Here is a 26,414-nt window from a genome sequence, read left to right on the forward strand (position 1 = left end):
GTTAAACCGGAGCATGGTTACTCCCTGGCTAGTCTGTTCTATCAGGCACAGGAAGGCGTTCAGGTCTGGTTAAGTTCCTTTTGATCTTTACATTCCCTTAGTCTCCTTATCAGTTCTCTTTATCCCTTCTATTTGTCTGTCCTCCCTGTTACCGTATGTATGGTAAGGCTTTATCTGCGTGACCAAACCGGTCCACGGATGACGGGCTTTGTCCTGCCATTGCCATATTTCACTTGGTACAGCCCCAGAAGCACTGGTCCGGGCACGGAGGTTACGGATGTTCCCTTTGCCTCTGCTCTGAGTGGAGGCAGACGTGGCTGCTGGGCAGCCGGGCAGTTTAAGAGCCTGCCAGAAGGAAACAGCCCCTGCGGTTCCCCTTCGGCTCTCTGCCGTAAGCCAGCCCACGGAGGAGTTGCTTGTCAAGGAGCGTGTACAGGATGAGTTCAGGATCTCCATGTTTCCAGATGCTTGTTTCGTGTTTTCTGCCTCCACGGCCATTCCTGAACTGCTTTGCCAACCCACTGGGCCTGGCGGGGCTACACTGGGCTCTCCGTTCGCACAGCGTTGGCTGTTTCACTCTCTGCAGACTTGCCCAGGGTACCGAGGCATCCCGGGAGGCCCCCGGCCAGAAGCTCCTATGTTGCAGGAGTTGCATTATTTGACTGAAGCTCCTGCCTACTACTGCTGATAAACAGAGGCAGCAGAAACCCCCACTTTTCTTTGCGGTGTGGGGAACCAGAATCTAATGGCGATGATTTCCTGAGGCATGTGTGAATGTGAGAAGTTTTTGGTATGTCTCTTGCACCCACTTCTGCTTCTAATTCTGGCTACGCAGCATTGCCTTTACTTTCACCTGGAAATTCAGCTCCCTTATACTTGTTGGAATGTGCTGCTTAATTAATAAAATTTATCACACAAATGCTGCGGACCACAGTGCTAAAAACATCACAGGTGTACTGCCTGTCTCTCAGTGCTGTTGCCTCATCACAATTTCACCTCTCTGAAAACATATTTGCTTTCTCTCAGCAAAGGTGCTCAGCAAGGCTTGGAGACCCACAGTAAGATGCCTTTACACGTACACCTTCCTTAGCAATATTCCAAAATCCTCCCCTTACAACTGGAACTCGAGTCCCATGCAGTCACGAAAATTAAATTAGCCACTTCCCCACAAACACGTGTATGTGGGAAAAACTGAGGAGCTGTTCTGTCTCAGTCTTCATCCACAACCTGAGCTTTACTTGCTCCCACTGCCGAAGATTCCCTTCCTTTGGGGTGTTCTCTTCTTTTGGGGTGTGTTTTAATCAGTAATGAATACGTAGGACAGCCTGTTCTGTTGGCTCTCTTGGCGGTAGGCAGCAGCCCTAGTTTCTACACCCACTTCTGACCTGACGTACAGCTTTGGGAGTCGTATCCCACCTTCTCCCATTCCCATTGCTGCCCTGTTGGGTACGCACAGGCAGTTCTTCGTGACCGGCATGGTCTCACGCTCGGCCTGGGCACTGTGCTCCGTGTGCAGGGCTGAGTGTTTCCTGTGACTGCCAGGCACTGTTCTGAAATAGCCGCTAGTAACAGGCGAGAGCAGCCAAGTTGGCAGCCGAGCTTTTGTCAAATTCAGCTCCCAAGAGGCTGGCACATGCTTTGTTTTTTCCCGAGCTCGGCGTCATGCCAGACTGGTTCAGGAGCACAGTGTGTAAACACTGCCTGCACGGAGGTTTCCCTCTAAACATGTTTCCTCCCTTCTCCCTTTCTTGGGACCCAGAACAAAATGGGGGTGAAAGGAGTAAAACGAAAGCTTGGACACTGGATTGCTTTGGCTATTTTATGCGTTGTTAAAGACTTCCCAGCGCTTGCTTGTTCGTACCTGCAGCCCCGTCTCCTCCCCATCCCCAGCAGTGGCAGCGGGACGTGCGGGCAGGTTGGAGCACACCCGGCTGGCGCTTCTGGGGGATGGGGAGAAGTGGCCGCGGGGGAAGGTGGGAGTCAGGCAGCAGGCAGGGCAGCCAGGCCCCGGGGCCTGCCCGGCGCGCCAGTGACTGCGTGCGTGCTCCGGTTCTGCGTGGCCATCGCTGCAGGCTGCTCCCGGGAAGGCGCCTGCTGCGTGCACAGGACCCAGCTCGGAGAGGCACGGGCAGAGAAGCGTGCCTCTGCCAGGCGCGCTGCATCCAGCGTGAGCCTGGGCACGGGTCGGCGCGTAAGAGCTAGGAGAACAAAGCCTTGCCGTATCCTTGCAGTGAAGTCTGTGACTCTTCATGGGTTCAAGAGCAAAGGGAGATAAAATTATATCCTCCTCCATGCCTGGCATGGAGATTAATTTATCCTGATTAAGGCAGTAAGTGATGCAGGAAGTGGCTGGGTACTTTAATGACCCAGGTAGAAATAGAAAGCGAGGCGCGCATTTCCCTTTCAGTCATGTTGGGGTTTGATTTTTATGTCCTGTTACAAACTGAGTCAAATGCCTGGAGAAGTGTAGTATGTTCAGACTGATCGGCTTTTCTGTCTCATAGAATAGCTGAGAACCAAAGCTTGTTGGGACTCTTATTGGAGACAGATGTTGCCGTGCGGTGGTTTGCTTAGAGGGTGCTCCCCAGCCAGCTCCCTACCTGGCTGCAGGGGAGACGTCACCAAGCGTAGGTGGAGGTCCCGGGGTCACAGTCCATACGAAACCCGCTGCTCGGTTGTCTCTCTGCTCACAAGCTCAGAAAGTCGGTACCACCTTGCTTTGTGGAGTGCGCGACTAGCTTTGTGCTAGTCTGTGACTCCGATTCAAATACTTCCTGAACTCTGACTGCGGGTAAGAGAATTGTACAAATGGTGCTCTTCTAACAGAGCAGAAACGCAGACTTTGGCACTGTAACTCTGAAAAAACCTCCACCATGGTGAAGCTATTCCTTCCTCCTATCTCACTGTACAGCTTGGCTCCACTTAGTTTGTCTCGACTGCTAGATGTGCAGGCCAACACTGCTTCTATTTCAGGGGAACTTGCCAGAGATTAATTAGATCCCAGGCCTGTTAGAGGACCGGCCAGCAAATTTTGTGTGCCATTAACTCGGTACTTATCACACAAACATTATTGGAACAAATACACCCTTTGTTGTGCTGCTGCAAGCGAAGGTTGTCACAAAAATGAAACATTTGAGCAGATACAGAGTGTGATAGTTTCTGAGCTACATAAGCTGCTTGCTTAGATCAGATTTTAGCCATGGTTACTGAAACGGCACTAAGTGTGTATTAGTGCGTGCAGCCCTGCCGTGCTCAGCAGCACTTTGACAGTCCCGGTGGCTGGCCACCCATGGCAGCAGGGAGCGTGGACACCGGCTACCGTGTACACAGTATTGCTGATGGATGAGCATCTAGTGGGCATCCACCAAACCCTGTCCGTGTACAAGGAGACGTACACTCAGCGGCAGTCAGTGTTCCAGAGAAACCTGTGGTTTGAAGGATAAAGTCACAGAGAAAGAAGTATGTGGAGTTGGGGAGACAGTGGAACAAATCTCCAGCAAGAGCTGCAAAATTGCATTTGGTCTCTGTTTGTCAGCAGTGAAGTGACCTTATTTAACCACCCTCAGGTTGTGCTCTACTGTTTGTGCCCACGCAAAGCAAACAGAAGCCATAGCAGATTGGCTTGTATTGGCTCGTCTCACTTACAAGAGAGCTGGGAGAAAGCCTAGCCAGACAAGCGGGGAATGAGGCGATAGAAGCCAAGAACCAGCAATAGAGTGATGGTGAGAGCGTACTGCAGAACAAACGAGGCTATATCTGGCTAACAGGCAGAGAGGGGATGGGATGTGGAAAGGGGTGATGTAGTGGGAACTACACGCCAAGAATCTTAGTAGCAGCGGCTTGAATTAATTTGGAGAGCAAAGTGAGAAGTCTGGAGACAAAGACTGTAGTAGATGTGTCCAGAATCAGGGAATAGTTCTGGCACCGTGGTCAGGGGAAGGGCCAGAGCATGGACATCTGTCCAGACTGCACTGCTATGGCCCGGCTTGGGCTGGTGAGTCACAGGTGAGAGCTGCAGTACGTGCTGCTGAGGCAGTAGGATTAGCTGGGTTCCCTCCTGAATCCGTACAGCCTGGATGCCAGTCAAATGTACAAGTCAGTCCCTAGTAATTTAACGTGAAACATCTTGTTCTTGTGCTGACACATGCAGCACTAGGGCTGAAAGATGGTGTTCAGATAGGGAGCTTTCTGCTTTGGCAGGAGTGAAAAAAGGGGAAGGCTCCGCTCCGGCTGATCTGGCTGATTGCTTTACCCTGCCCAGAGCTGGCTAGTGAGAAGCGTGGTGTGACTGGGACAAGCTTCACCCACGATCGACTGCAGCAGGAGGAAGCTGGTTCACAAGGAAGATGCTGTCCTCTTACTGCAGTGGCTGCTGAGCCTTCAGAAGAGCAGAGACCCAGCTGGTTGGTGCAAACGCATGTATGCGTGTGATTATCTGGGGACAGGGAACGGCTCTGGAATTGGTTGAGGACTTGGAACTGCTATGTGCAGCTTCTCAGCGCTGACATGATAGCAAGGAGTTATTTTTAAGATTCTGCTTTCCCTCATACTGGAGTGACTCAGAAGGAGCTTCCTTTAAACAGCATGAATTTGATGGAAGGAGGAGAAAGCTGTTAGCTTGGCCCTACAAGTCAGATAATATTCTGTAAAGCTGAAACTTTCGGTAATAAAAACTTATTTTTAATGAACCAACTATTTTCCGTGACAACTCGGCAGACAATGGTTCTGATTTGAACAACTCAAACCAGTTCATCTGCCCCAGGTTAGACTGGCGCTGGGGCTTAACTTTGCGCTTGGATTCATGAGTGGACATGAACACTGCTGGCTCGTGTTTGTGCAGATCCTTACGCAAACACCCTTTTGAGGTGCTGTGGCTTGGGTGCGCTCTAGGAATTTGCTTTTTCGATTCTGCACTTTCAGCGAGAGGAAAGCACTGCCTGTATTGCCATGGGTAGAAAATAACCTGATCTCGGCCGCTTCCAGCTGCTGCCGTCATTTTACCCACCACCTCACTTTGATCTGTGCCAGGCAGGGTCAGGTCAGCTGTGCCAGCGGTGGCAGGATGGCGATACCGGGCAGTGGCAGGTTCAGAGGGGACCTACCGGCCTTGGAGAGCCGGAGCGGTGCAGGCTGGCTGAATGGCAGAGGTGTCGAGAGGTGTCAGCTTCTGCTCTGAGGAGATGCTGGTCTTGGCGTTTCTGCCCGTGCCTTGAAGGCCTGTGGGCATCCACGGGGGAACGGAGGTGGCTCCTGAAAGGGGAGAGGCTGCCGGAAGGCGCGGCTCTGAGGGAGGAGAACGCCGAAACCGTGCAATGGCATTCACAGCATGAAAATCTTTTCTCCAAAGAGTTTAAATTTGGGCTTAATCTCTTTTAGATGAGGTTAGGCTGGGGGTTAGGCTCCTCTGGGGAGGGTTTTCATTTCGGAGCATGCTGGTGCTTCCCAGCAACCCTGATGCGCACGAAGGGACAGTATGTATTTCAAGGCACCAGGAATCCTTCCCTCTAAACAGGCCACCTGTAGAGAGACCTAAGTGTTTGAACACACCTGAATTGGTTAAAAAGCAGTGACATTTATCTCGAGCTCTGCTTATATTAGAGAGACATACTGATTGAACAGCTCCAATCCAGCTGTAATAAGCAAGGTTTTAAACACCATCCATGGGTTGTAATTAAATAGTCTCAAAACTGTGCATGACCTTAAACTTTCCAGTGCTGTGCCATTGTGCGTGACAGGGCTGTGAGTAACGTGATGAAAAGGAGATGTTAAATAGACTTGGGGCTGAACAAAGCTGTGACCAAAACAAGCAAACTGCCACCCTCAGACATTCCTTATGCAGAAGCAGGGAGTTAATTACATTGTTTTAAATGCTGCCTCTACTCAGCTTGTAAGACGTCTTGTGAATAAACGCCTCCTTTATTAAGAGGGAGGATGTTTGCGAGGACAGGGATCGGTTTGCATTTTCCACTGCTGGCAAGCATGCACCAGGCTCCTATCCTCTCCCTCCCGCCATCAGGCGTGGGAGCTCTGTTCTCCCTCCCCAACCCGCCAAGCCCCGCGGGACGGAGGCGGTGTCTTCCCCGAGGACAGGCACGGACAGCGGGGCCCGGACCCCACAGCAGAGCAAGGCCCGCCCGCCCTCTCTGTGGTGCCCCCGAGGGGCTGCCCTGGCGCCAGAGCGGCGCACCGCCTGCCGCGTGCCTCTGCCCCGCCCGCGGCGCGCCCCCTGCCGGGCGGGCGGCGCCATACGTGGTAAGACTCCGCCCCCGCCACGCCGCTCCCGCCCACACCCCCCCCCCCCCCCAGGCGGCCTGTAAAATGAGGAAGTCCCTCCCCCTGTTCCGCCTGCTGATTGGCCGCGGCGCCCGCGCGGGCGGCGATTGGCTGAGACTCCCGTGTGGGCGGGGCGGCGGGCTAGGGGTGCCGCGGCGGGCGGGGGCCAGCTCGTCCCGGCCGTGGCGGCGGCGGGTGCGCGTGGCGGGGCCGGTGCCGCGCCCGCCCGCCCGGGGCCGCGCCATGAAGAGCCTCAAGTCCCGCCTGAAGAAGCACGAAGCGGTCATCGGGGGCAGCGCGGTGGGTGCCGGCAGGGGCAGAGGGGAAGGAGGGGCTCCCCCGGGGGGCGGGGGGCCTGCCCTGCCGGGCTGAGGGCCCGGGGGCTCCTGTGAGGGCTGAGGGGCTGGGGGCTGCTGGGCTCTGGCGCTGTGGGAGCTGGGTTACCTGGGGACGGAGCGGTGGGGCTGAGCTCTGCGGGCGGGCAGTGGGCATGCAGCCCCATGGGGAGGCGGGCTGGGGCAGGGAGCTCTGGGTGGGTTCTGCTGGGGGGTGCTTGGGGGTAAGGCTGGGGAGCTGAGGAATGGGGTCTGGGGACTCCGGGGGGTGGATGGGGCAGGAGGGCTGTCGGTCTGTGGGGTGCCTGGGAGCTGGGGTGAGAGGAGTAGAAGGGGCCGGGCAGCTGGGCATTGCATGGGGGCAGAGCACAGGGGGTCCCGGCTCCCTGGGGAGCTGGGGCTTTGCTGGGGGCAGAGAGCGTGGAAGAGCTGGGGTAACCTAGGGAGAGGCGAGTCTGTGGGGAGTGAGCTTTTCTGGGGCAGGTGAGGAGCCTTGGCGCTCGGGGGAGCTGGGCTTCAGTGGGTTGGGGATCTGCTGGAGGAGTGGAGGTCCCTCGGGGTTTAAGTGGGCGGGCGGTGAGCCCCCGGGCGGGTCTGTGCGTGGGGAGGAGGCACAGCAGAGAGAGGCGTGGGGAAATGCCCCGTGTTCAGGCTGCCCTAGATGAACTGCAGCTCAGAAAACAAGTGTGCAACTGCATGTTACCTCTGCCTTCAGTTTTGCTTTCTGGCCCCAGCTGAAATTAACACCTTTTTTTTTTTTTTTTTTGATATAAGAGGCTTGGGCGCCAGTGCTGAGCTCCGACTGGCAACCTGCCCTGGGGCTTGCCGAGATATGTGTGCATGGCATTGTCAGTAGCTTGTTCAACGTTAGTAATTTCTGTGGCAAAATCGGAGCACTTATCCCAGTGTACAGAAGGAGGATTTACTTAGAAAGTGGACAAAAAGCTTTCAAAGTGGCTAGTAACTTTACGGAGTTGTGATTTCTGATCATCCAGTCTGGGAATACTGGGCCTGGGGGAGTTGCAGCCTCTGGAAATGAGATACCTTTGTGATCGTGCAATTGTCTGTGTCTTGTTCTCTATGGCTTCCAAAATTTAGGCTACTGTTAGCTGGCTTTAAATGACCTTATTGGTTTTCATTTTTACGTCATTCATCTCTGCAGATGACTTTTGATGAGGGAGGTCTTTGTAACTGAAGGAAGCTATATTTGGGAATTACTTTGTGTGGTAAATCATGTTTAATTGTGACCATTCAGTAAGTGCTTCCCTGGGAGTCTGCTGTGGCAGTTGCATTCCTAAGCTTACTGCTGTCTTCCTGCGCTGATTTGCTAAACTTGCCGCTGGCTACATGGAATAGCGGAAGAGGGCAGGTTAATATGCTACACTGACTTTTATCAGTCATCTTTTAAGATATTAGCTATCTTTAAAATAGTCCTGCACATTTGTCTTGGATCTGAAACTATTACTTGAAAATAATAGCTCATTTGAAAGATATGTAGATATTCAGGCTTGTAAACTGCTGACCGAACTCATCTGACAAAATGACAGCTCTGTGTGGAAGTGCATCACTGTGCTGAACATTTCACTGTGCAAAGGAGTGATTCAGAAGTCTGTTATGATAATTTGTAATGTGTAGGCTGGCACTGGTTTATGTTATTCATTAGTTGTCCTATACTTTAGAACTGTTTGTTATTTCAAAGTAAGCCTACAATAATTAAATTTCAACAAACACTTACAGCATCCATATTTGTTTTTGAATAGACACGGAGATTTTTCATTTCCATAGGTGAAGGCTCAACAAGCCTTACTTTCAAAGCAGGTTTGAGCAGTCTAAATATTTTTAAGAGATGAAGTTTATTCTAAAATATATGAAGGGAAATTACTTTCACTGAGATCCTTTAAAAAACGGGGTTTGTACCCATGATGTACTTATTTTCCCTGTTTATTACATATTTTGGTTATGTGATCACTCCACCAGCTAATCACACACCAACTTACATGGGGAAAAAAAAATTCAACCACATGGGTGGGTGTTAATAGTGAGGCTGAAGGGGGGATGCTTGGTTAAAGCCTGGTCTCTGTTTCTAACTGCTGGGGAAGGAAGGGAAGTGGGTGGGAGTCCTGCCAGCGTGAGCTTCATAGATCCTGCTTGAAACCAGTGTAAAAAGGGTTGCCTGTTTGAGAAAGTTCATCCCTCTCTCCTGTCCCCACCTCGTGCTATTTCCTGGGGCGGTGGACAGAAACTTAATCCCTTCATCACGCTTCTGAAAATTTTCCTCCAGGTTAAGGTAATAATTACATGCCCTTTGTCTTCCGATGGTGATCTTTTGGAAATGGCTTTATTACCTGTCTCGCAATGGAGGGAAGCCATGAAAAGCAGCAGAAAGTAAAAATGATAGTTATTACCAATTCCACAATTATCCAGAATGTTTTGTCTGCAAATGGAATTACCTGGTTTTGCCAACTCCAGCTGGCTGATGGTGCTTGGAAAATAATCTGAGCAGCCTGTTCAGTAACTTCAGTGCTCTGAATAGTGAGACAAATGCTTGTCACTTGCAGTAGTGTAGGCTGGAAACTTCAATACCAGATTCTGTGGAGCACGAACCCTTGAGGGCATGGCCCTCACTTTCAGTCAGAGATGATGCCTCCTTCACCAACATTTACAAAATAGATTTTAATTAATGTAGTCAGTCCTTTTGGGGTGACTACAGCAGCATGCACTGCTAGTATTTCTGAGATTCCAAAATACGGGCTGATATTATAAGTGTCTGTTTATGATCTAGTTTGTGTTTAGGAAATGCGTTCTTCCAGTAAAGTTAGAAATTCTGTCTGTAGCTGTATGTACAAGAAGCAAATATGAAATGCTCACTGGTTGGTTTTCCTTGAGAAGATGGTTGGGGAAGGATCAGTTTATTGTTCTACAAAGTTATTTTTGTTTCAGACCTTTGCTAATCAACTTTCACTGGTGAGATTCTAACTGCTGGCCTCTGGCGGGGGGAAAAGTTGCCTACTTATTTCTTTAACACTTGGGAAATAGCTGCAAAGGGCTTCTGTTAAATTTGAGGTGCATGATCTTATTAATGTGGGGGTTTTAACCTTTCTGTCCTTTGACGAGGTCTGGAATTTAGAGAAGGGGGCTTCTGGACTGCTTGCCAGAGGATGGCTACTTACTGTGGGGTTCTTGGTAGTGCTTTGAGCACAGCTGAAGCTGTATCACTGAGCCGTGACAGGTCTGCATCTTCTTGGGGTTGTTTGCATCCTTAAAATACGACATCAAAGACAGAGCTGGTGTGAGATATGCACGCGCTTCAGAAATCAGCAGCACTGCCTAGAGCACCTGCAAGTAATGAGAATGAGCAGATGTAAAACCATGTGAAAACTTCTATCAATCCTTTCTCCTCTGGGAAAAGTGATGTTGGATTTTTTTTTAATTAAGAGAAACTGAACATCATATCTAATTAGCGGAAACCATTGTGCAAGAAACAGAGGCAGACATCTGAGCACTTGGCCTAGTATGATGATCTGTAATTAATATCTGAACAAGTTCTGTAGTTAGTGACAGCTGAACTTGTTTAAGGTTGTGTTAACACTTTTTTCCTGTGGAGACTTCCCAGTTCTGTTAAACGGGTGACTTTTACTCTGTGTAAGGAGTGGAACTTTGTGGGTTGATCCAATACATGATTAAACAACTACTTCTGCTCGGTCAGCAACAGAGAGGGGAGGTACCATCTCTTGTTCTGATCTCACTGATTTTATTAAGGGAATGGAAGAATACTGTTTGTTGTCTGAATTTGCTAATTAATCAGCAACACTGTATCTTTGTATGTACAGCAGAATAACTTTGTTAAAAATGATTTGTAGCACGAGTGTGCTGTAGAATGCACATTAATACCTGAAGGAATAAAGTAAAAAATAGATGTTTGGTGACCAAATTTTAACCGAAGATTCAAGATTGCTTCTGTGTTGAATTTCTTAAACAACAGAAAAAACTTGTCAGTCTGTAAATGAGCAAGATTTTCATGGTGTTTTGTCATGACTCTGCTCTGTGCAAAGACAAAACAGTTTTTGTCAGCTGTGCTGATCACAATTCTATGACCTATCAGCAGAATTTTTCCAGCATTGCTGCTGTTGACTGGAGCAAAGTTACTCTTCCCTCTCTCCTACCTCCCTCCTGTCTGTTGTGGGCAACCTAAGGTGACTTTACAATGCCATCTTCAGGCAACGCAGTCAAGAATCAGCAACACTAATATTCAAATGTCAAGTCCTAGACTGACTGTGGTTATTCTTTAGAGTACGTTTGGGTTCCAGGAAGTTTTATTAAGGCTTGTGCTAATGTGTGTTTTCCTTGGAAAAAAAACTTTGTGATTCATTTGCATTTAGTTAAATAGAATTAGGTGCTTGTTTGTGTGATGTTTGTGGTTGATGTTGAAGAAACACAAGGTTAGTCAAGACAGGCAATTTGTGGTTCAGCAAAAGCTTTGTGGTGCAGCCTGTTTACAGGTGCATTGTAATTTTCAGGCTCCTTAGAAAGGAGTATTTATCAATGCTTTATCATTTTGGAATGTAGCAATTAAAAATATTTTAAAAATTGGAGGTACAGTGAGTGCCTGTGTGCAAGTTAAATATCCTTAGCTGATTTGCAGACATAATTATCTAGATAAGGCTATTTGGTTATCTATTTTAAGTTCATCTGACCTTTTGCTCAATACAACTTATGTAGTGCCTTGTCAGTATTTAAATATTTATTAGCAAGCATATGCTTATAACATCTGAGAGGCTGATTTTGTCTCCGTATTTTCATTACTTAATGGTGACCGAACAGGATCGAGTCAGACTGTAAGGTGGTATTCCCTTCTCCGAGCGTATGTGCTTGAGGCTGCTTCCCTACGTGATAAATGTAATAGTCATGTCATGTTTCATCACCCCCTAATATTTTCTGATGCTTCATTATTAATAAATGGAAGTACACAAATCAATCGGTCCTTGTCTGAGAGCTTGTAACTTCAAGCTAATGGTTTGCCTCGAGTCCTGAGGAAGGCAGTGTGATATGCTGCTTTTAATGGCAGACAGAGGCAGCTGGACTCTGACCTTGCTGCTGCTTTCTCCCCATTTAAAGGGGAAATACTTTCTCCTGGGCACTTGCGGCGGCAAAGCTGGGCTGCAGCAGGACCTACGCTTCCAGGGCTCCCTATTATTTTTGGGGTGAAAGCTGTGATGCTCTCATTGCCGTAAAAGGGTGTAATGTTCTTTGATGTGTGTAAGTCTGGCCCCAGTTACCATAAAATGTACTTAACAGACTGTTTGAAAATGCAGCTGCAAAACCACTGGTTTGTTTCCAGAGTGCATAAGTAGTTCTGATCACTCTATTAGTGTCCAAGTTGATCTGTTTCTCAGGGCTGAGAATTTGAGGATGTTTTATCAATAAAGCGCACTCCAGTTGTATGTTGGCAATGAGACATGAGGAAGTTGTGTTTAAAAACAAAATTGAATTTTTAAAATTTTATTTTGGCAGACTTTCCATCCATCAGGAGCTGTATGCAGAGTTCTCTGACACTTCCACTGTATCTTGTGTGCTGTTGTAGGTGATGCTGGTGTTTTTTTCCCCTACCCCAGCCATGTGAAAAAGAGAAACTGGCTATGCTGTTAGGTACATGTCACTCCTTGCAGATGGAAATGTACTATTTGACACAGGTTTAGAGCCCTTAAAATGGTTTTGAGAGGACTATTTGACATGTCACATAGATAGCTAGAAGCAGATTTGAATAGTTTCTTGATACTTAATAATTTGATCTTGATGGGATGTGCTAACTTGTAGTTGAAAGGAAAAAGCGTTAAGAATAGGGTAAAATCAGGAATGTTTATGATGAGGTTTTAGATGGTTACTGTTTGTTTTGCTTTAACCTGTTTGTTAGGAGACTATTACCTATATTAATTGCAGGATGCAGTTACATATAAACAAGCCATGCAACAGCACAACTGTTAATATGAATTCTTGACACAAGTGTTTTGAGAGCAACATAAAACCAGAGCGATCCTAGGAAGGCTGTTATTTTAGATCACTGTTTAGACTAAGCCTTGCCCACTCTGTAGCATTCAGTGACTTTTCAGTAGATAGAGAAATTGCAGTAAATGAGGTGATAACATAACGTGCTGCATGTGGGAACCTGGGTGAGACAAGAACCTTGTGTTCAAGCTGTGTCTGTTTTTCCCTTATGTAGACTAAACAGCATATCTTACTCCTGCATTTTAAACTCCAGAACACTTGTGCGTGAATACAGACATATCCTGATAAGCAAGATATGCTTATAAAATATAAAATGCCATTTTCCCCCCGATTTGAGCTAACACTTTCCCAAACCTGGTACCTAGAGTATTTTCTAGGCAGATAAGCCGAAGTCTGCAGGGTAGATGGATATTAGCTGATGTGCATCTGTACTGTAGGGGGAAGCTACACCTGGTGCATATCTTCAAAAAATAGTTTCAATAGTCTAACTTATCCTTTCATTTTGTCAGTCTGTGCAGTCTTTAAATAAATCAGACTACTTCAAAAGCAGTTGTCATTTTGTGCCATATAAAATCGCAGGGTGTGTCTGTTCAGACATTAGTCTTGATCACAAATGTACTCTGACCTCTGTAGAAGGAGCAGGAAAATTAAATGCGCGGGCTGATGGATGTGCTGAGCCTGCCCTTCTCACCTGTGCTCGGCTTACATGACACACGTACATTTTTCAAGTAACACTCCTGCCTGCACGCGTGGAAGGGCATGCAGGAAGGTGCTGAAGCTCTGCCAGCTCGACCAGGGAGCAATGGTACCCACCCGGCAGAAAGGCATGGCCTCTCTTCGCTCTGCACCCACCACAACTGACACGCTTCCCAGGCAGAGCTCCGGCGGGAACACGCTGCCACCCCGGTGCCGGGCTGCGGGCTGTACCGGCCGGCAGCAGCGAGCACACCTGAGGGAGGTGGCCCAGGTAGAGGAACCCCTCCGCGTAGTGACAGAGCTCTGGGAGGAGGTGACTACGTTGAGGAGTATCAGGGAGTGCGAGAGAGAGAGAGACTGCTGGAATCGCACCCTACCTTCCCTGGGACAGGCGTGACAGGACGCGTGACACAGAGGACTCCCTATCCTCTCTCCGCCTGGCTGAACACAGTGACTTAAGGGATGGGGGCAATGGTGACAAGTTCTTGCCTGGCGCAGCGGGCGCGTCTCCTCTGTGACTACCCCACCTCCCCAGGTGCCCTTGCATAACAGGTACAAGGCTCTGCAAGTGGAACTGAACAGTGACGAGGACGATGGTTCATCTAGCTTGGAGGTGTCGCCAAGGTTAAGTCAGCCTACGCCCTGCGTCAAAACTGCTTCCATAAATTAGAAAAGACAGGTCATTGTCACAGGAGACTCCCTTCTGAAGGGAACAGAAGGCCCAATATGCAGACAGGACCCACTTCTTACGGAAGTCTGCTGCCTCCCTGGGGCCCGGGTTAAAGATGTGAAGAGAAAACTTCCTATTCTGGTACAGCCCTCAGATTATTATCCATTATTGATTTTTCAGGTAGGCAGTGATGAAGTTGCAACAAGAAGTCTGAGGGCAATCAAGAGAGACTTCAGAGCCTTGGGACAGCTGGTTAAGGGAGATCAGGAGCACAAGTAGTGTTCTCCTCTATCCTTCCAGTTGCAGAGAATGATGAGGGAAGAAACAGGAAGAGCCAGCAGATCAATTCCTGGCTGTGAGCCTGATGCCACTGGCAGAATTTTGGGTTTTTTGATCATGGGTTGGTCTACATGACACCAGGCCTGCTGACGACTGAGGGGACCTGTCCCAAAGGGGGAAAAGGATCTTTGCACAGGAGTTAGCAGGGCTCATTGAAAGAGCTTTAAACTAGATTTGAAAGAGGAAAGGGATAAAACCAGGCTTGCTAGAGATAAGCCTGGGGGCGGCACGCCAATGTTTGAGGGTCGGTGTGCTAGCGAGGTCCTTCGGTCTGCTGTCTCAGTGGAGGTAGGGGATGGAGATCCATGCGGCAGCAAAGACGCAAGGGTTGTGGATGTATTAGAAACACAGAAGCGCCTAATTCATGTAGGAATTAGGGTTTCTTCTCCCAAAAAGGTGGCAGGAATAATAGCCCAACTGAAGTGCATCTACACGAATGCACACAGCATGGGCAACAAATAGGAGAGGCTGGAAGCCATTGTGCAGCTGGAAAACTGTGATATAGTTGCTATCATTGAAACATGGTGCGATGACTTGCACAACTGGAGCGCTGCAATGGATGGCTATAAACTCTTCAGAAGGGATAGGCAAGGAAGGAGAGGCGGTGGGATAGCCCTGTATGTTAGGGAGTGTTTTGGTTGTCTAGAGCTTAATGATGGTGATGATAGGGTTGAGTGTTTATGGGTGAGAATCAGGGGGAAGGCCAACAAGGCAGATATCATGGAGGGAGTCTCTTATAGACCACCCAACCAGGATGAAGAGGCAGACGAAATATTCTGTAAGCAGCTGGGAGAAGTCTCACAATCACTAGCCCTTGTTCTAGCCCTTGTTCTCGTGGGGGACTTCAGCTTACCAGATGTCTGGTGGAAATACAATACAGAGGAGAGGAAACAGTCTAGGAGGTCCCTGGGGTGTGTGGAAGAGACCTTCCTGACACAGCTGGTGAGGGAGCCAACTAGGCAAGGCACCCCACTGGACCTGTTGTTTGTGAACAGAGAAGGACTTGTGGGTGATGTGATGGTTGGAGGCCGTCTTGGGCACAGCAGTCATGAAATGAGAGTTTTCGATTCTCAGAGAAGTAAGGAGGGGGTCAGCAGAACTTGGACTTCTGGAGGGCAAACTTTGGCCTGTTTAGGAGCCTGGCTGACAGAGTCCCTTGGGAGGCAGTCCTGAAGGGCAAAGGAATCCAGGAAGGCTGGACATTCTTCAAGAAGGAGATCTTAAAGGCGCAGGAGCAGGCCATCCCCATGTGCCGAAAGACAAGCCAGCGAGGAAGACGACCGGCTTAGCTGAACAGAGAGCTTTGGGTGGAATTCAGGAAAAAAAGGAGGGTTTATGACGGTTGGAAGAAGGGACTACAAGGATGTCGTGAGGAGAAAATTGGAAGGGCCGAAGCCCAGACAGAAGTTAATCTGGCTACTGCTGTAAAAGACAATAAAAAATGTTTCTATAAATACATTAGCACAAAAGGAGGGCTAAGGAGAATCCGTTATTGGATGCGGGGGCGAAACAGTGACAAAGGATGAGAAAAAGGCTGAGGTACTTAATGCCTTCTTTGCCTCAGTCTTTAATAGTAAGACCAGTTGTTCTCTGGGTACCCAGCCCCTTGAGCTGGAAGACAGGGATGCAGAGCAGAATGAAGCCCCCATAATCCAAGGGGAAATGGTTGGCAATCTGCTACACCACTTAGACACACACAAGTCTATGGGGCCGGATGGGATCCACCCAAGGGTACTGAGGGAGCTGGCAGAAGTGCTCACCAAGCCACTTTCAATCATTTATCAGCAGTCCTGCCTAACTGGGGAGGCCTCAGTTGACTGGAGGTTAGCAAATGTGATACCCATCAGCAAGAAGGGCTGGAAGGAGGATCCGGGGAACTACAGGCCTGTCAGTCTGACCTCGGTGCCGGGGAAGGTTATGGAGCAGATCATCTTGAGTGCCATCATGCGGCACATACAGGACAAACAGGAGATCAGGCCCAGCCAGCACGGGTTCATGAAAGGCAGGTCCTGCTTGATAAACCTGATCTCCTTCTATGACAAGGTGACCCGCTTAGTGGATGAGGAAAAGGCTGTGGATGTGGTCTACCTGGACTTCAGTAAAGCCTTTGACACCGTTTCCCACAGCATTCTCCTGGAGAAGCTGGCTGCTCATGGCTTGGACGGGCGTACTCTTCGCTGGGTAAAAAACTGGCTGAACAGCTGAGCCCAGAGAGTTGTGGTGAATGGAGTTAAATCGGTTGGCGGTGGTCATAAGCGGTGTTCCCCAGGGCTCAGTACTGGGGCCAGTTCTGTTTAATATCTTGATCAATGATCTGCACGAGGGGATCGAGTGCTCCCTCAGCCAGTTTGCAGACGACACCAAGTTGGGCAGGAGTGTTGATCTGCTCGAGGATAGGAAGGGTCTGCAGAGGGATCTGGATCGATGGGCTGAGGCCAACTGTATGAGATTCAACAAGGCCAAGTGCCGAGTCCTGCACTTGGGTCACAACAACCCCATGCAACGCTACAGGCTTGGGGAAGAGTGGCTGGAAAGCTGCCCAGAGGAAAAGGATCTGGGGGTGCTGGTTGACAGCCGGCTGAACATGAGCCGGCAGTGTGCCCAGGTGGCCAAGAAGGCCAACGGCATCCTGGCCTGTATCAGAAATAGTGTGGCCAGCAGGAGCAGGGAGGTGATCGTGCCCCTGTACTGGGCACTGGTGAGGCCGCACCTCGAATCCTGTGTTCAGTTTTGGGCCCCTCACTACAAGAAGGACATTGAGGTGCTGGAGCGTGTCCAGAGAAGGGCAACGAAGCTGGTGAAGGGCCTGGAGCACAAGTCTGATGAGGGGCGGCTGAGGGAACTGGGGGTGTTTAGCCTGGAGAAAAAGAGGCTGAGGGGAGACCTTATTGCTCTCTCCAACTACCTGAAAGGAGGTTGTAGCGAGGTGGGGATCGGTGTCTTCTCCCAAGTAACAGTGATGGGACAAGAGGAAGTGGGCTCAAGTTGTGCCAGGGGAGGTTTAGATTAGATATTAGGAAAAATTTCTTCACCGAAAGGCTTGTCAAGCACTGGAACAGGCTGCCCAGGGAAGTGGTTGAGTCACCATCCCTGGAGGTATTTAGAATCATAGAGTCATAGAATCATTAAGGTTGGAAAAGACCTCTAAGATCATCGAGTCCAACCGTCAACCCAACACCACCATGCCCACTAAACCATGTCCCTAAGCGCCTCATCTACATGTCTTTTAAATACTTCCAGGGATGGAAAAAGATGTGTAGATGCTGTGCTTAGGGACATGGTTTAGTGGTGGACTTGGCAGTGCTAGGTTAACGGCTGGACTCAGCGATCTTAAGGGTCTTTTCCAACCTAAATGATTCTATGATTCCTTTTGTCAGTCAGTGTCTACCTTTCTCTGCGGGAAAAGTGGAAAAATTAATATCTTGTGACAAAGATGGGCCTGAAATTAATAATTCTGTGTCTCTTCTTTGACAAGAATTGGTCTATCTAATGGCCCTCACAGACCTCGGAAACTGCAGTGTTTCTTTTATAACTATTTCCATAAAAGTATGATGTTAGTGTTTTTGACTAGATAATTTTTAGGACCATTCATGTATTTGTGAGCACTTGCTGTACGTGGTGATGGCAGTGTTTTACCAGAGCTCTTTGCTCTCCGTGTGTTGTGTGTGCTTATGTCACCCGCTAATGGCATTAGAGGAGGATGTGTCCCGTTTGGTTTTTTCCATTAATAGGATTATCTGCCTAGCCCGGCAGTGACGAGGAGCTGTGTTCACTTTCACAGGTTTATGTCAGCTTTCAGGCTGAAAGGTTTAAGAACTGCTTTGAATTACAACTGGCATTTCTGAAGTGAGTTAGATGACTGCTAAAGATTGTCCATGTTTTATTTAAATATGCTGTTTATTTATGTAGTCAGTGGTCTGCAGCTATGTAGGCAAAAGTGTTTAGAGACTCTGGATGAGCAATTCCCATTCTGGATGAGAAGGAAGTTTCCTGAGCAATACTTCTATTTCAGCAACAACTTAACTTGCCACAATTTGTTTCACTGCAATATTGAGACCAGTATTTCTTGTGCCCTTGGCCCTGTATTGTCTTTTTAAAAAGGTCAGTGCATTCTCAAATGGGAGTCGTACCTCATAGATTCTGCTCAGACTGGTGACCAGAAATCTCTTCTTGTGGGCTTTTTGCTGGCATGAAGAGTCTTGAAAGTTCCTTCCCGGCTGCTAGAATTTCACTCTGGAGAAAATCTTAGCAGAAGAGCTGCTGGGATTAAAGGGTTATGAATTGCTTTCCAAAGGCCTTCAGGGTTGGGATCTTCATTTGTCTGTCCTGTTTGGGTCCCCATAACCCCAGTGTTATTCTCTCCTCTTGTGTCTCGGGATCACTAATAAAGCACTTTCTGGGCTCCGAGTGCCTCGGTGGGGACACTTGGGTGGGTGATGGGGTGTGCAGTAATACTGTGCATGGCTTCAGGGACTCTACCTGCTTTTCTTTTTTGATTGAGAGGGAGAAGATGCCCAGTGGCTTCAAGCTCATATTCCCTAAGTATGGTCCTATATTTATTTATTGATAAATATATATCCTATAACAGTAATAAACCTTAAACATTAACTTTGCTAGTTGCTTCTCAGGTTGTCAGCAGTGTACAAATATATATATTTATTTTTTGTAGCCTATCAGAACTACCCTTGCTGACAGCAGCACCCCATGGCTTTCATTGCCAGCAACGGTGTGCGCTTTCCACTGCCTTCAGTAACTAACTGTCTTTGCTCAGAAAAGTGAGAGTAATTCGTCTGGGTAGCAAATATGCCCTGAGTGTAAATACCTCTAGTGGCCATCATTAATGCTCTTGCTGTCTCATCTTTAAATACTCAATTGTAATGATGGATAAGGAACAGGCTTGTTTTTGAAGTTTTAAAGTAGTTTTGTAGTTTTAAAGAGTCTCCTATAAACTTTGACTCTGAACTATGTGGTATACTCTTCTCAGTAAACAACCGAGAGCGGTGATATTCTTTATCTGCTGCCTGAACTGATGCTGGTTGAGAGTATTGCGGCATGCAGCACAGGAGGATGTCGTAACGTTATGTGATGGTCCAAAGATACCTACAAGATGAGGACTGCAGATACGTAAAGTAGCTTGACTTCTGATCTGCTAGATATCTGGTAAGATAAGGGGTTTCGGGTTCAGAGAGAATAGAAATAGATAATTGTTCATGCAACATGTAGTTGAGTTGTACAGTCCCTTACCAAAGGGTACTGAGGATGCTAAAAGCTTAGCTGGACTTGAGGAAAAACTGGCTAAGCTAATAGAGCAATTAATTCAGAATCATTAAGCACATAGGTAGAATCCCTTTAGCCCAGGAAGCTTAAATCAATGATTGAAAGCTAGGAGAGCTTTTGGAAAAGTATTCTGTGCTTGTTCAGTTTCTGTTCTTTTTCTGAGCATGCTGGGGTGTACGTATATGTGTGCACCACTCCTGAAGGCATTACAGTACCAGCTGGATGTACAGAGTGTGTGCAAACACCTAATGTATCTGCTCAATGTAAAGCCCTTAAACTGAGAGCACACCAGATAGAAGCTGACAGGAACAAGTACCGCATATGGAGATGGTATACTCCCTTATCTTTGGAGACCTGGAGTTGGGAAGAATTCCTGGCAGGCTGAGCTTAGGTAAAACAGGTGCTCTGTGTTAACAGAATATGGGCAACATTGGCTTTAGCTAGGCATCTGTGGTATGTTTGGCAATTTAGCACCTCAGAGGTCTGCGCTGCTGGTGTATCTGATGATGGTCCTTGTTCTGAAAAACCAGATCTGAATTAGGTTCCAAGCTTCGGTTACACTGAAAGAATGCAACACAAGCACGTTTCATTAGTTTCAACCCTTCGAGCTCTCTGAGATTCAACTGCCTTCAGGTTGAGAACAATTTAATCGGTGTTTGTAGCCAGTCTGCCTTTACTGAAGCTGCTCAGTGCTGATGGAGCCATGAAAGCTGTGTTTCCCGAGAACTGCTGTCTGTGCTTGGTCTGAATGGTTTAGCAATCCTAAATCTTGTGGTCAAGACTGTCTTGGGAGATCTTCAGCATAAAAGGCACTGCAGGATGAATGCAGCTCACGAGTTATGAGGAATGTCTGCAGGCAGATGAAAATGGAGACAAGTGAAGCCTTTGGGATAAATAAATCAAAGACTGTTCACCTGGAAGGCATAGTCTTACCTACATGGTTTCTCACCAAACTGATTTCAGTTAAGTGGGATTTTTTGTTTTGCTGTTGCTGTCACTTGTGAAGTGTATCTATTTTTTTTTTCCCCCAAAAATGCCATTTTTAGCTTGAGGAGACAGAGTTGGTTCTGGTCAGAAGATAACTTGAGATGACATAGTCATTGCACTTTTTTGGAGTGGCTTTGTCACGTGAACACTAATTGCAGAGAAGTCTTGGAAGGTTCTTCTGAGAAACACATTGCTGCTGCGAGGCAAAGGGCTGGTGCTCACAGCAAGTGATGTGGAATAGTTTAGAAGTTACTGGGAAAGAGTGAATTTGTGCAAATATGAGTGAGTGATTTTTAAAATCTCTTTCCTGAGAAGACCTACTTATTGCGTTATTTGCAGTCTCTTGCGTGTGTCCTCCAGGCTATGTGTGTATGTGGTTTTTCTGGCTATGCACCATGTTTCTCTTCTGCAGACAAAACAGTGCATTGCTTGTAATGTTGACCTAGTCCTCTAAATATGGCACCCAGGAGATCTCCATTTAAATTCAAAACTTGTGAGAGTCTACACCTTCCCTGCTGTTAATCATTATGCTGTCTATTTAATGTTTTGACAGCCTCTGTGACTCCTCTCATTTAACATGTTGGGAGACAGACTGGCAGCAGCAGTAAGCTGAAACCAGGTTCTATTCAGAATGGGTTTCATCACTGTAAAAGGAGATTTTTTTTTTTTTAAAGCAGAGGCATGTGTGTTTTCTAATTTAAAATCGGTTACATTTCTGTCAAAATAGGATCATGCATTCCATCTGCTCTGCAGTTGTAACTGTCTGAAGTCTGATCGTGAGTCTGGTTTCGGCTTTGTAGTGTGGTGGAATGGGAAAAAATTACTCCTGCGAGTATTTCAGTCCTTCTGTGTTATTAGCGGTGATAAGTATGACCTTCATTAATGTCAGTGGACAGTTAATTTGACTAACGTGTTTGTTATTTTAAAGTGAGTGCTTGCATGTCTGCAGAACATAACAACACCGTAGTAAAGTTTCATGCATGCTTGTCTCTTTAGTTAACATTAAATCTAAAATGCGTTAGTCAGGGCATGAGCATGCAGAGAATGTATTAATAGCTATTGCTTTCTATTGCTTGGCTATCAAGTACTGGATTATCAGAAAATAGATCTGGGCTGATGAGACTGTCTACGTATTGTTTACAAGATATTTTAGGTCTGGGCAATATTTACTTGTGAGTCTGAGTCACTCTGGCAGTCTCGCAACTCAGAAACAAAAGCTCAGGGAGGTTTTCTTGGGGATTGCTGGGGAGGGAGAGGCTGAGCAGGCGGCCGGACCCACGAAGGGCTTCACCGACCCGGCAGCCTCTGGCTGGGGGGTAGCCCATATTTTTTTGAGTTATGAAGTCTGAAGATGATCCTGAAGACGGGGAAAATGTGCTTGGGGATCCAAGCTAAGTGAAGGATGGAACAAGATGAATTCAGGGCGGTGGAGAGAACACATTTCTTGAAGCAGCCTGTTTGAACTCTGGCACGGTGCTTTGTGAGCTGCAGCAGTTTGTAACTTGATGCGAGATAAACTGATTGCTTCTGGCAGCAAGAAGCTGCGAGTTCTATGATGACTTGTTGGTTTTCTTGTGCAGCTGAAGACACAGTAGGTATCTTAGATTTCATATCAATGGCAGCAATTTACAACTGCAAAAATGTGAAAGATTGAATTTTGTAAATGTTTTGTAACTGTTCCTTTTTCATTAATGTGAGTTATAGCTGTCTTTAACAACTCTTCCTGTGAGGAATTTTCTTTAAATGTTAAATGCTTGGGTGACAATATTTGATTTAGTACATCATAAGTAAATTGTATTATTTGTTATAAGCGAAGGAAAAAATATTTATATTAAGATGATAGTAATTTAAAAAAAAATACTCTTGTTAATCAGAAGATTTACGAAATAGGAGGAAAGAATGGCTGGTGAAATCTTTTCTATAGATTTGAGTGAGTTTGTGCTAGCGAGTATAAGCTGCAAGTATGAAACACTGCAATCTAAACTCAGTTGCAAAAATGCAAGATGTGATCGTTTTCCTCTAAGGATGTGAAATGTGTCATATGCAAAAGAATTTAGAGGGAACAGAGCTTGATGCCATGTATGTATAGTTTCTAAGGTGTTTAAAAAGAAATCATAAAACTTGCATAATAAGGTAGCTTATAGCTGAGGAAACTTTGCCAAGCTGCAGAGGAATACTGTCTTCCGCCCTGGCAATGCATGCAGCTTTTGCTGTGAACAGTAATGTCGCCAGTGTGAAGACTTCATTATGCCAACCAGGCTGGCTTGGCTTTTAAGCTAATGAATGTTTTAATCGACTGACAGTTGGTACTGCACTTTGGCAGGGCAACACTAGTGGGTGTAATTTCATTAGTTGTCTATTTTTATTACTTCATGTCACTTTTAGCAAGTGTTGTACTGAATAAGCTATTGCTAAGAGTTTATGATTACTGTAATCTTGTTTATATCGTGAGAGTGGGGAATAAAGATAATGATTACAACTACAACTCCATTATACAAATCGTTCCACAGATGCAGGGTGATGGCAGTGGGTTTTCGGTTTTGTTCTTTTTTTTGAATCTCCTCTTTTACCTGGCAAACCCTGGCTCTGGTGCAAGGTGAGACCTTGCTTGCTGCAGCTCTGGGCAATGACCACTTTGAGAACCAGCTAATTGGCGCTGGCGCTCTCCATTGTGGATCTTCCAGACTTTATTACATTAAATCTTGAAAAATTTGCTAGTAAGACAGTTTTAAGGAGAAGGTAGTCCTATCTTGATGAATGTAACTGTATTTTTTTTAACATGAAGATTGTACATAGCTTTTGGTTTTTATCTGTTATTGTTCTTCTTGCTTTCACATGAAGATTGCTAAGACTTCTGCATAGTGCGTTTGGTACTTTAAGAAGGTGGAGGAGTGTGTTGTGATAAACCCAACATGAAGGGTATGGGATTGATAGGCTGCTTTCTCACTTAAAGAAACAAAAATGTTTTCAGCTACTCTTTGGCTGCTCTATTTCGGAAAGTATTAGGTTTACCAGTTTTAATGTTCTTTATTCAGTGAGGCATGGAGCTTCTGATCCACAGTGATAAGAAACTTCATACACCTACAGGTTGCTTATGTCTCACTGTTACCAGTAAATTCTTTTGCTGTGTAGAGTTAGATTTGAATATAATATTCCATTATAAGCCTTTTTCTTATGTTAAAAGCTGCTTGAATATCAAGTCATCAGTGTTCAGCTTGGCTGTGAGGTTTCTGTCACAGAACAGAATTTCCTGAAAAGTGTAAACAATTCGGAACGGATGGTTTGGCAATGAGGAGAACAAGCTCCGAGTTTTGGGCTGGGATGCTTGGCCTGTGGCCTGAAATTCTGAATTTGAAGTAAACAAGGAAAAAGTGGGGGGTGACGAATGTCTGCGGCTGAATGCGTGGTGGTCTATTTATAACTTGTACTTTCTTTGCGCTCTGCATTGCTTTGGTAATTGCAGGCAACTTAAAGCTATAAACTTTGAACTTCTTTCTTCTACAGCTCAATAGATGTTCATCTCTTGAGTATCACACTTAGCTTAAGTTTTGGCCCTTTGAACAGTCTGACAGAGTCAGGAAAAACTGTGTCCTCTTGCATATTTTTAGCACATCCATTTGATGTTAAAATCTGAAAACTGCTTGGGACCTTGGGACCTATTCAGATCTACTTTTAAGAATGGCCAAATTCAATGAGTTGAATTAGTAAGTACATTTCTGTATGATGTCACGTGTATGTACGTTGACCTGCAGCATTTCAGCATTTGGTTTCGTACCGTGTAGGGTTGGGGTTCGGTCCGCTGTCATATCGGATCTGCTGCCGTCCCCTGCTGTGTGCTTGTGCCTTTCCTTCCTTGGTACCTGGCTGCAGGTGGATCGGCTCGGCGAGCTGGTTCGATGGCAGTGCTCTCCGTAGACATTTTCTTACGGATCAGCTCGTTGGGCAGCTGCAGGGTGGGCGTGCTCCCCTGGCCTGAGGCACCCAAAGCGGAGGGAGAGCGGCTGGGGAGGGGAGGGATGCTTTTCTTGGCAGCAGCCTGCGGTTATGTGGGGTGGGAGGCAGCGTCAAACTCGGCACCCCTGCGAGTGGATGAAAGAATGTTTTGAGGAAAAGCAACTTGCATGAGTTGGTGAGGTGAAAATGAGGTCTCTGCTTTTTGCTTTTCTGATGTTCTTTCATCAGTTTTCGTTGTGCATTGGACATGAAAAACGGTGTAACTTTCAGTAAAGCTGGGAAGCTCAGCTGTTCTTGATAAATGTGAACTTGGTTTGGAGAGGGCTAAATTTAGTACATATTTCACGTGTTGCTGAGTTCATGAAAACTGAAGTCTGCCGTTGGTTACATATATTTCATAATTGTCCTGTTTAAATATCTCACAAAGCTCTCCTGTTGAGTTCTGTATGGTGCCTTTACTGTACAAAGGTTGATAGAGGGGAAAATTGTAGGAGCTGTATTTTATCTGCCCACTTCCTTATGAAATCATTTTTTATGAATACTGAAAGAATTATACTGAAGATGATTACTTAGATTGGAAGCTGTTAGCAGTAGTATTTTAGTCTCTGTTACTTACAGTTCCTCACTTATCTGTTCCTTTGCGTTGCATCTTGTTTATTAATTTGTACCTTTTGAGGCACAGACAGATACTTTAATATATAGAAATGAAACACGTGATTGTTTTGTTTAGACTGTTACAATTCAAATGATTGATAATAAAGATGGACTAGAATAGACTATTGCAGTTGGAAGGGACCTACAACGATCATCTAGTCCAACTGCCAAACAAGATGAACAAGAAACTCTCCAGTTTTCGTGCAGTTAATCGAGTTAATTGCCTTGTTGATGTGAGAGGACAATTGATGTGCCTTCCCTAAAAGGCATGAGGCTAAGAAGAGACAGCTTTTCAGATGCATAGGTGCTGCAGAGAAAAGGTGGGGGGAGTTCTTAATGTGCACAGTGGAGAGATTAATATGTGATAACTAGGCATTAGGAAAAATGTTCTCTGACACGATTAATGAAGGACTGAACTTCAGGTCTCCTTGGACACTCTACCCTTTCCTTCAGCAGAGCTTTTGAGAGTTACACGAGTACTGGGGCAACAATGCAGAGCTATAGCTGGTCTTGTGTGGGGTTCCCTGTCTGCATGACTTACGAAGTCCCTTCTAGACGCGCTGCGACGTTTTTGAGATACTACAAGTTGCTCTTCTATAAAGTGTGTATGTATACAAGTACACATGCTAGCCCTTCCTTGGTTGTGTGAAGTCCTTAATTTATCACAGCCCTATGGAGCAGTTTTTCGTGTTTGTTAATCAACCTCTGTGGGGGGAGAGACGTATTTTTTTTTAGTCAGGATCGAAGTATCCATGATGAGAGAAGAGAAAGTAAAGATGCAGTGAAAAGAGAGCTGTCCGGGCAGCCCTACGTGGCAGATAGAAGGGCCAGAAGGAAGATGTCTAAAGACAACCTAATATGAGAAACTGTCTGAAAACTTTTTATTTGAGAATGAGGATAGGGAGCTACTGTGTGTGGCTTTAGTTTTAGTCCTATTAGACAGAACAGAGCAGAACAAGGAAAACCAAAGAGGTTTGATCCTAAAGGTCTCCTTTAGGACCAAAGTGACTTAACCAGACTGTCTCGGAGCACTGTGCATTCAATGCTAACAGCCTGATAGAAATGCTACAGTGTTGTTGTACATAAATAAACATTTTTACAGATGGAGTTGTACCTGTTACCAAGATACTTTTTGTTTTACCACCCTGCCAATTGCATATGATTCAGTCTTCTATTGAAGTTGCTTTAGTAGATCAGTACTGTACCATTAGCTCACTCGCTTTTCT

General features: G+C 46.5%; 1 protein-coding gene across 1 annotated transcript in view; it reads left to right on the forward strand.

Moving 5' to 3' along the window:
- Positions 1–6,441: 6,441 nt before the first annotated feature.
- The window catches only part of UACA (uveal autoantigen with coiled-coil domains and ankyrin repeats), a 38,974-nt gene continuing 19,001 nt past the window's right edge, over positions 6,442–26,414 (forward strand). The window contains exon 1 of the mRNA XM_075159656.1: positions 6,442–6,573. Coding sequence (XP_075015757.1) covers positions 6,517–6,573 — 57 coding nt within the window. The 5' untranslated portion in view covers positions 6,442–6,516. The remainder of the gene's footprint in view (positions 6,574–26,414) is intronic.

This window comes from Calonectris borealis, chromosome 11 (genome assembly GCF_964195595.1).
Source record: "Calonectris borealis chromosome 11, bCalBor7.hap1.2, whole genome shotgun sequence".
Classification (NCBI taxonomy): Eukaryota; Metazoa; Chordata; class Aves; order Procellariiformes; family Procellariidae; genus Calonectris; species Calonectris borealis.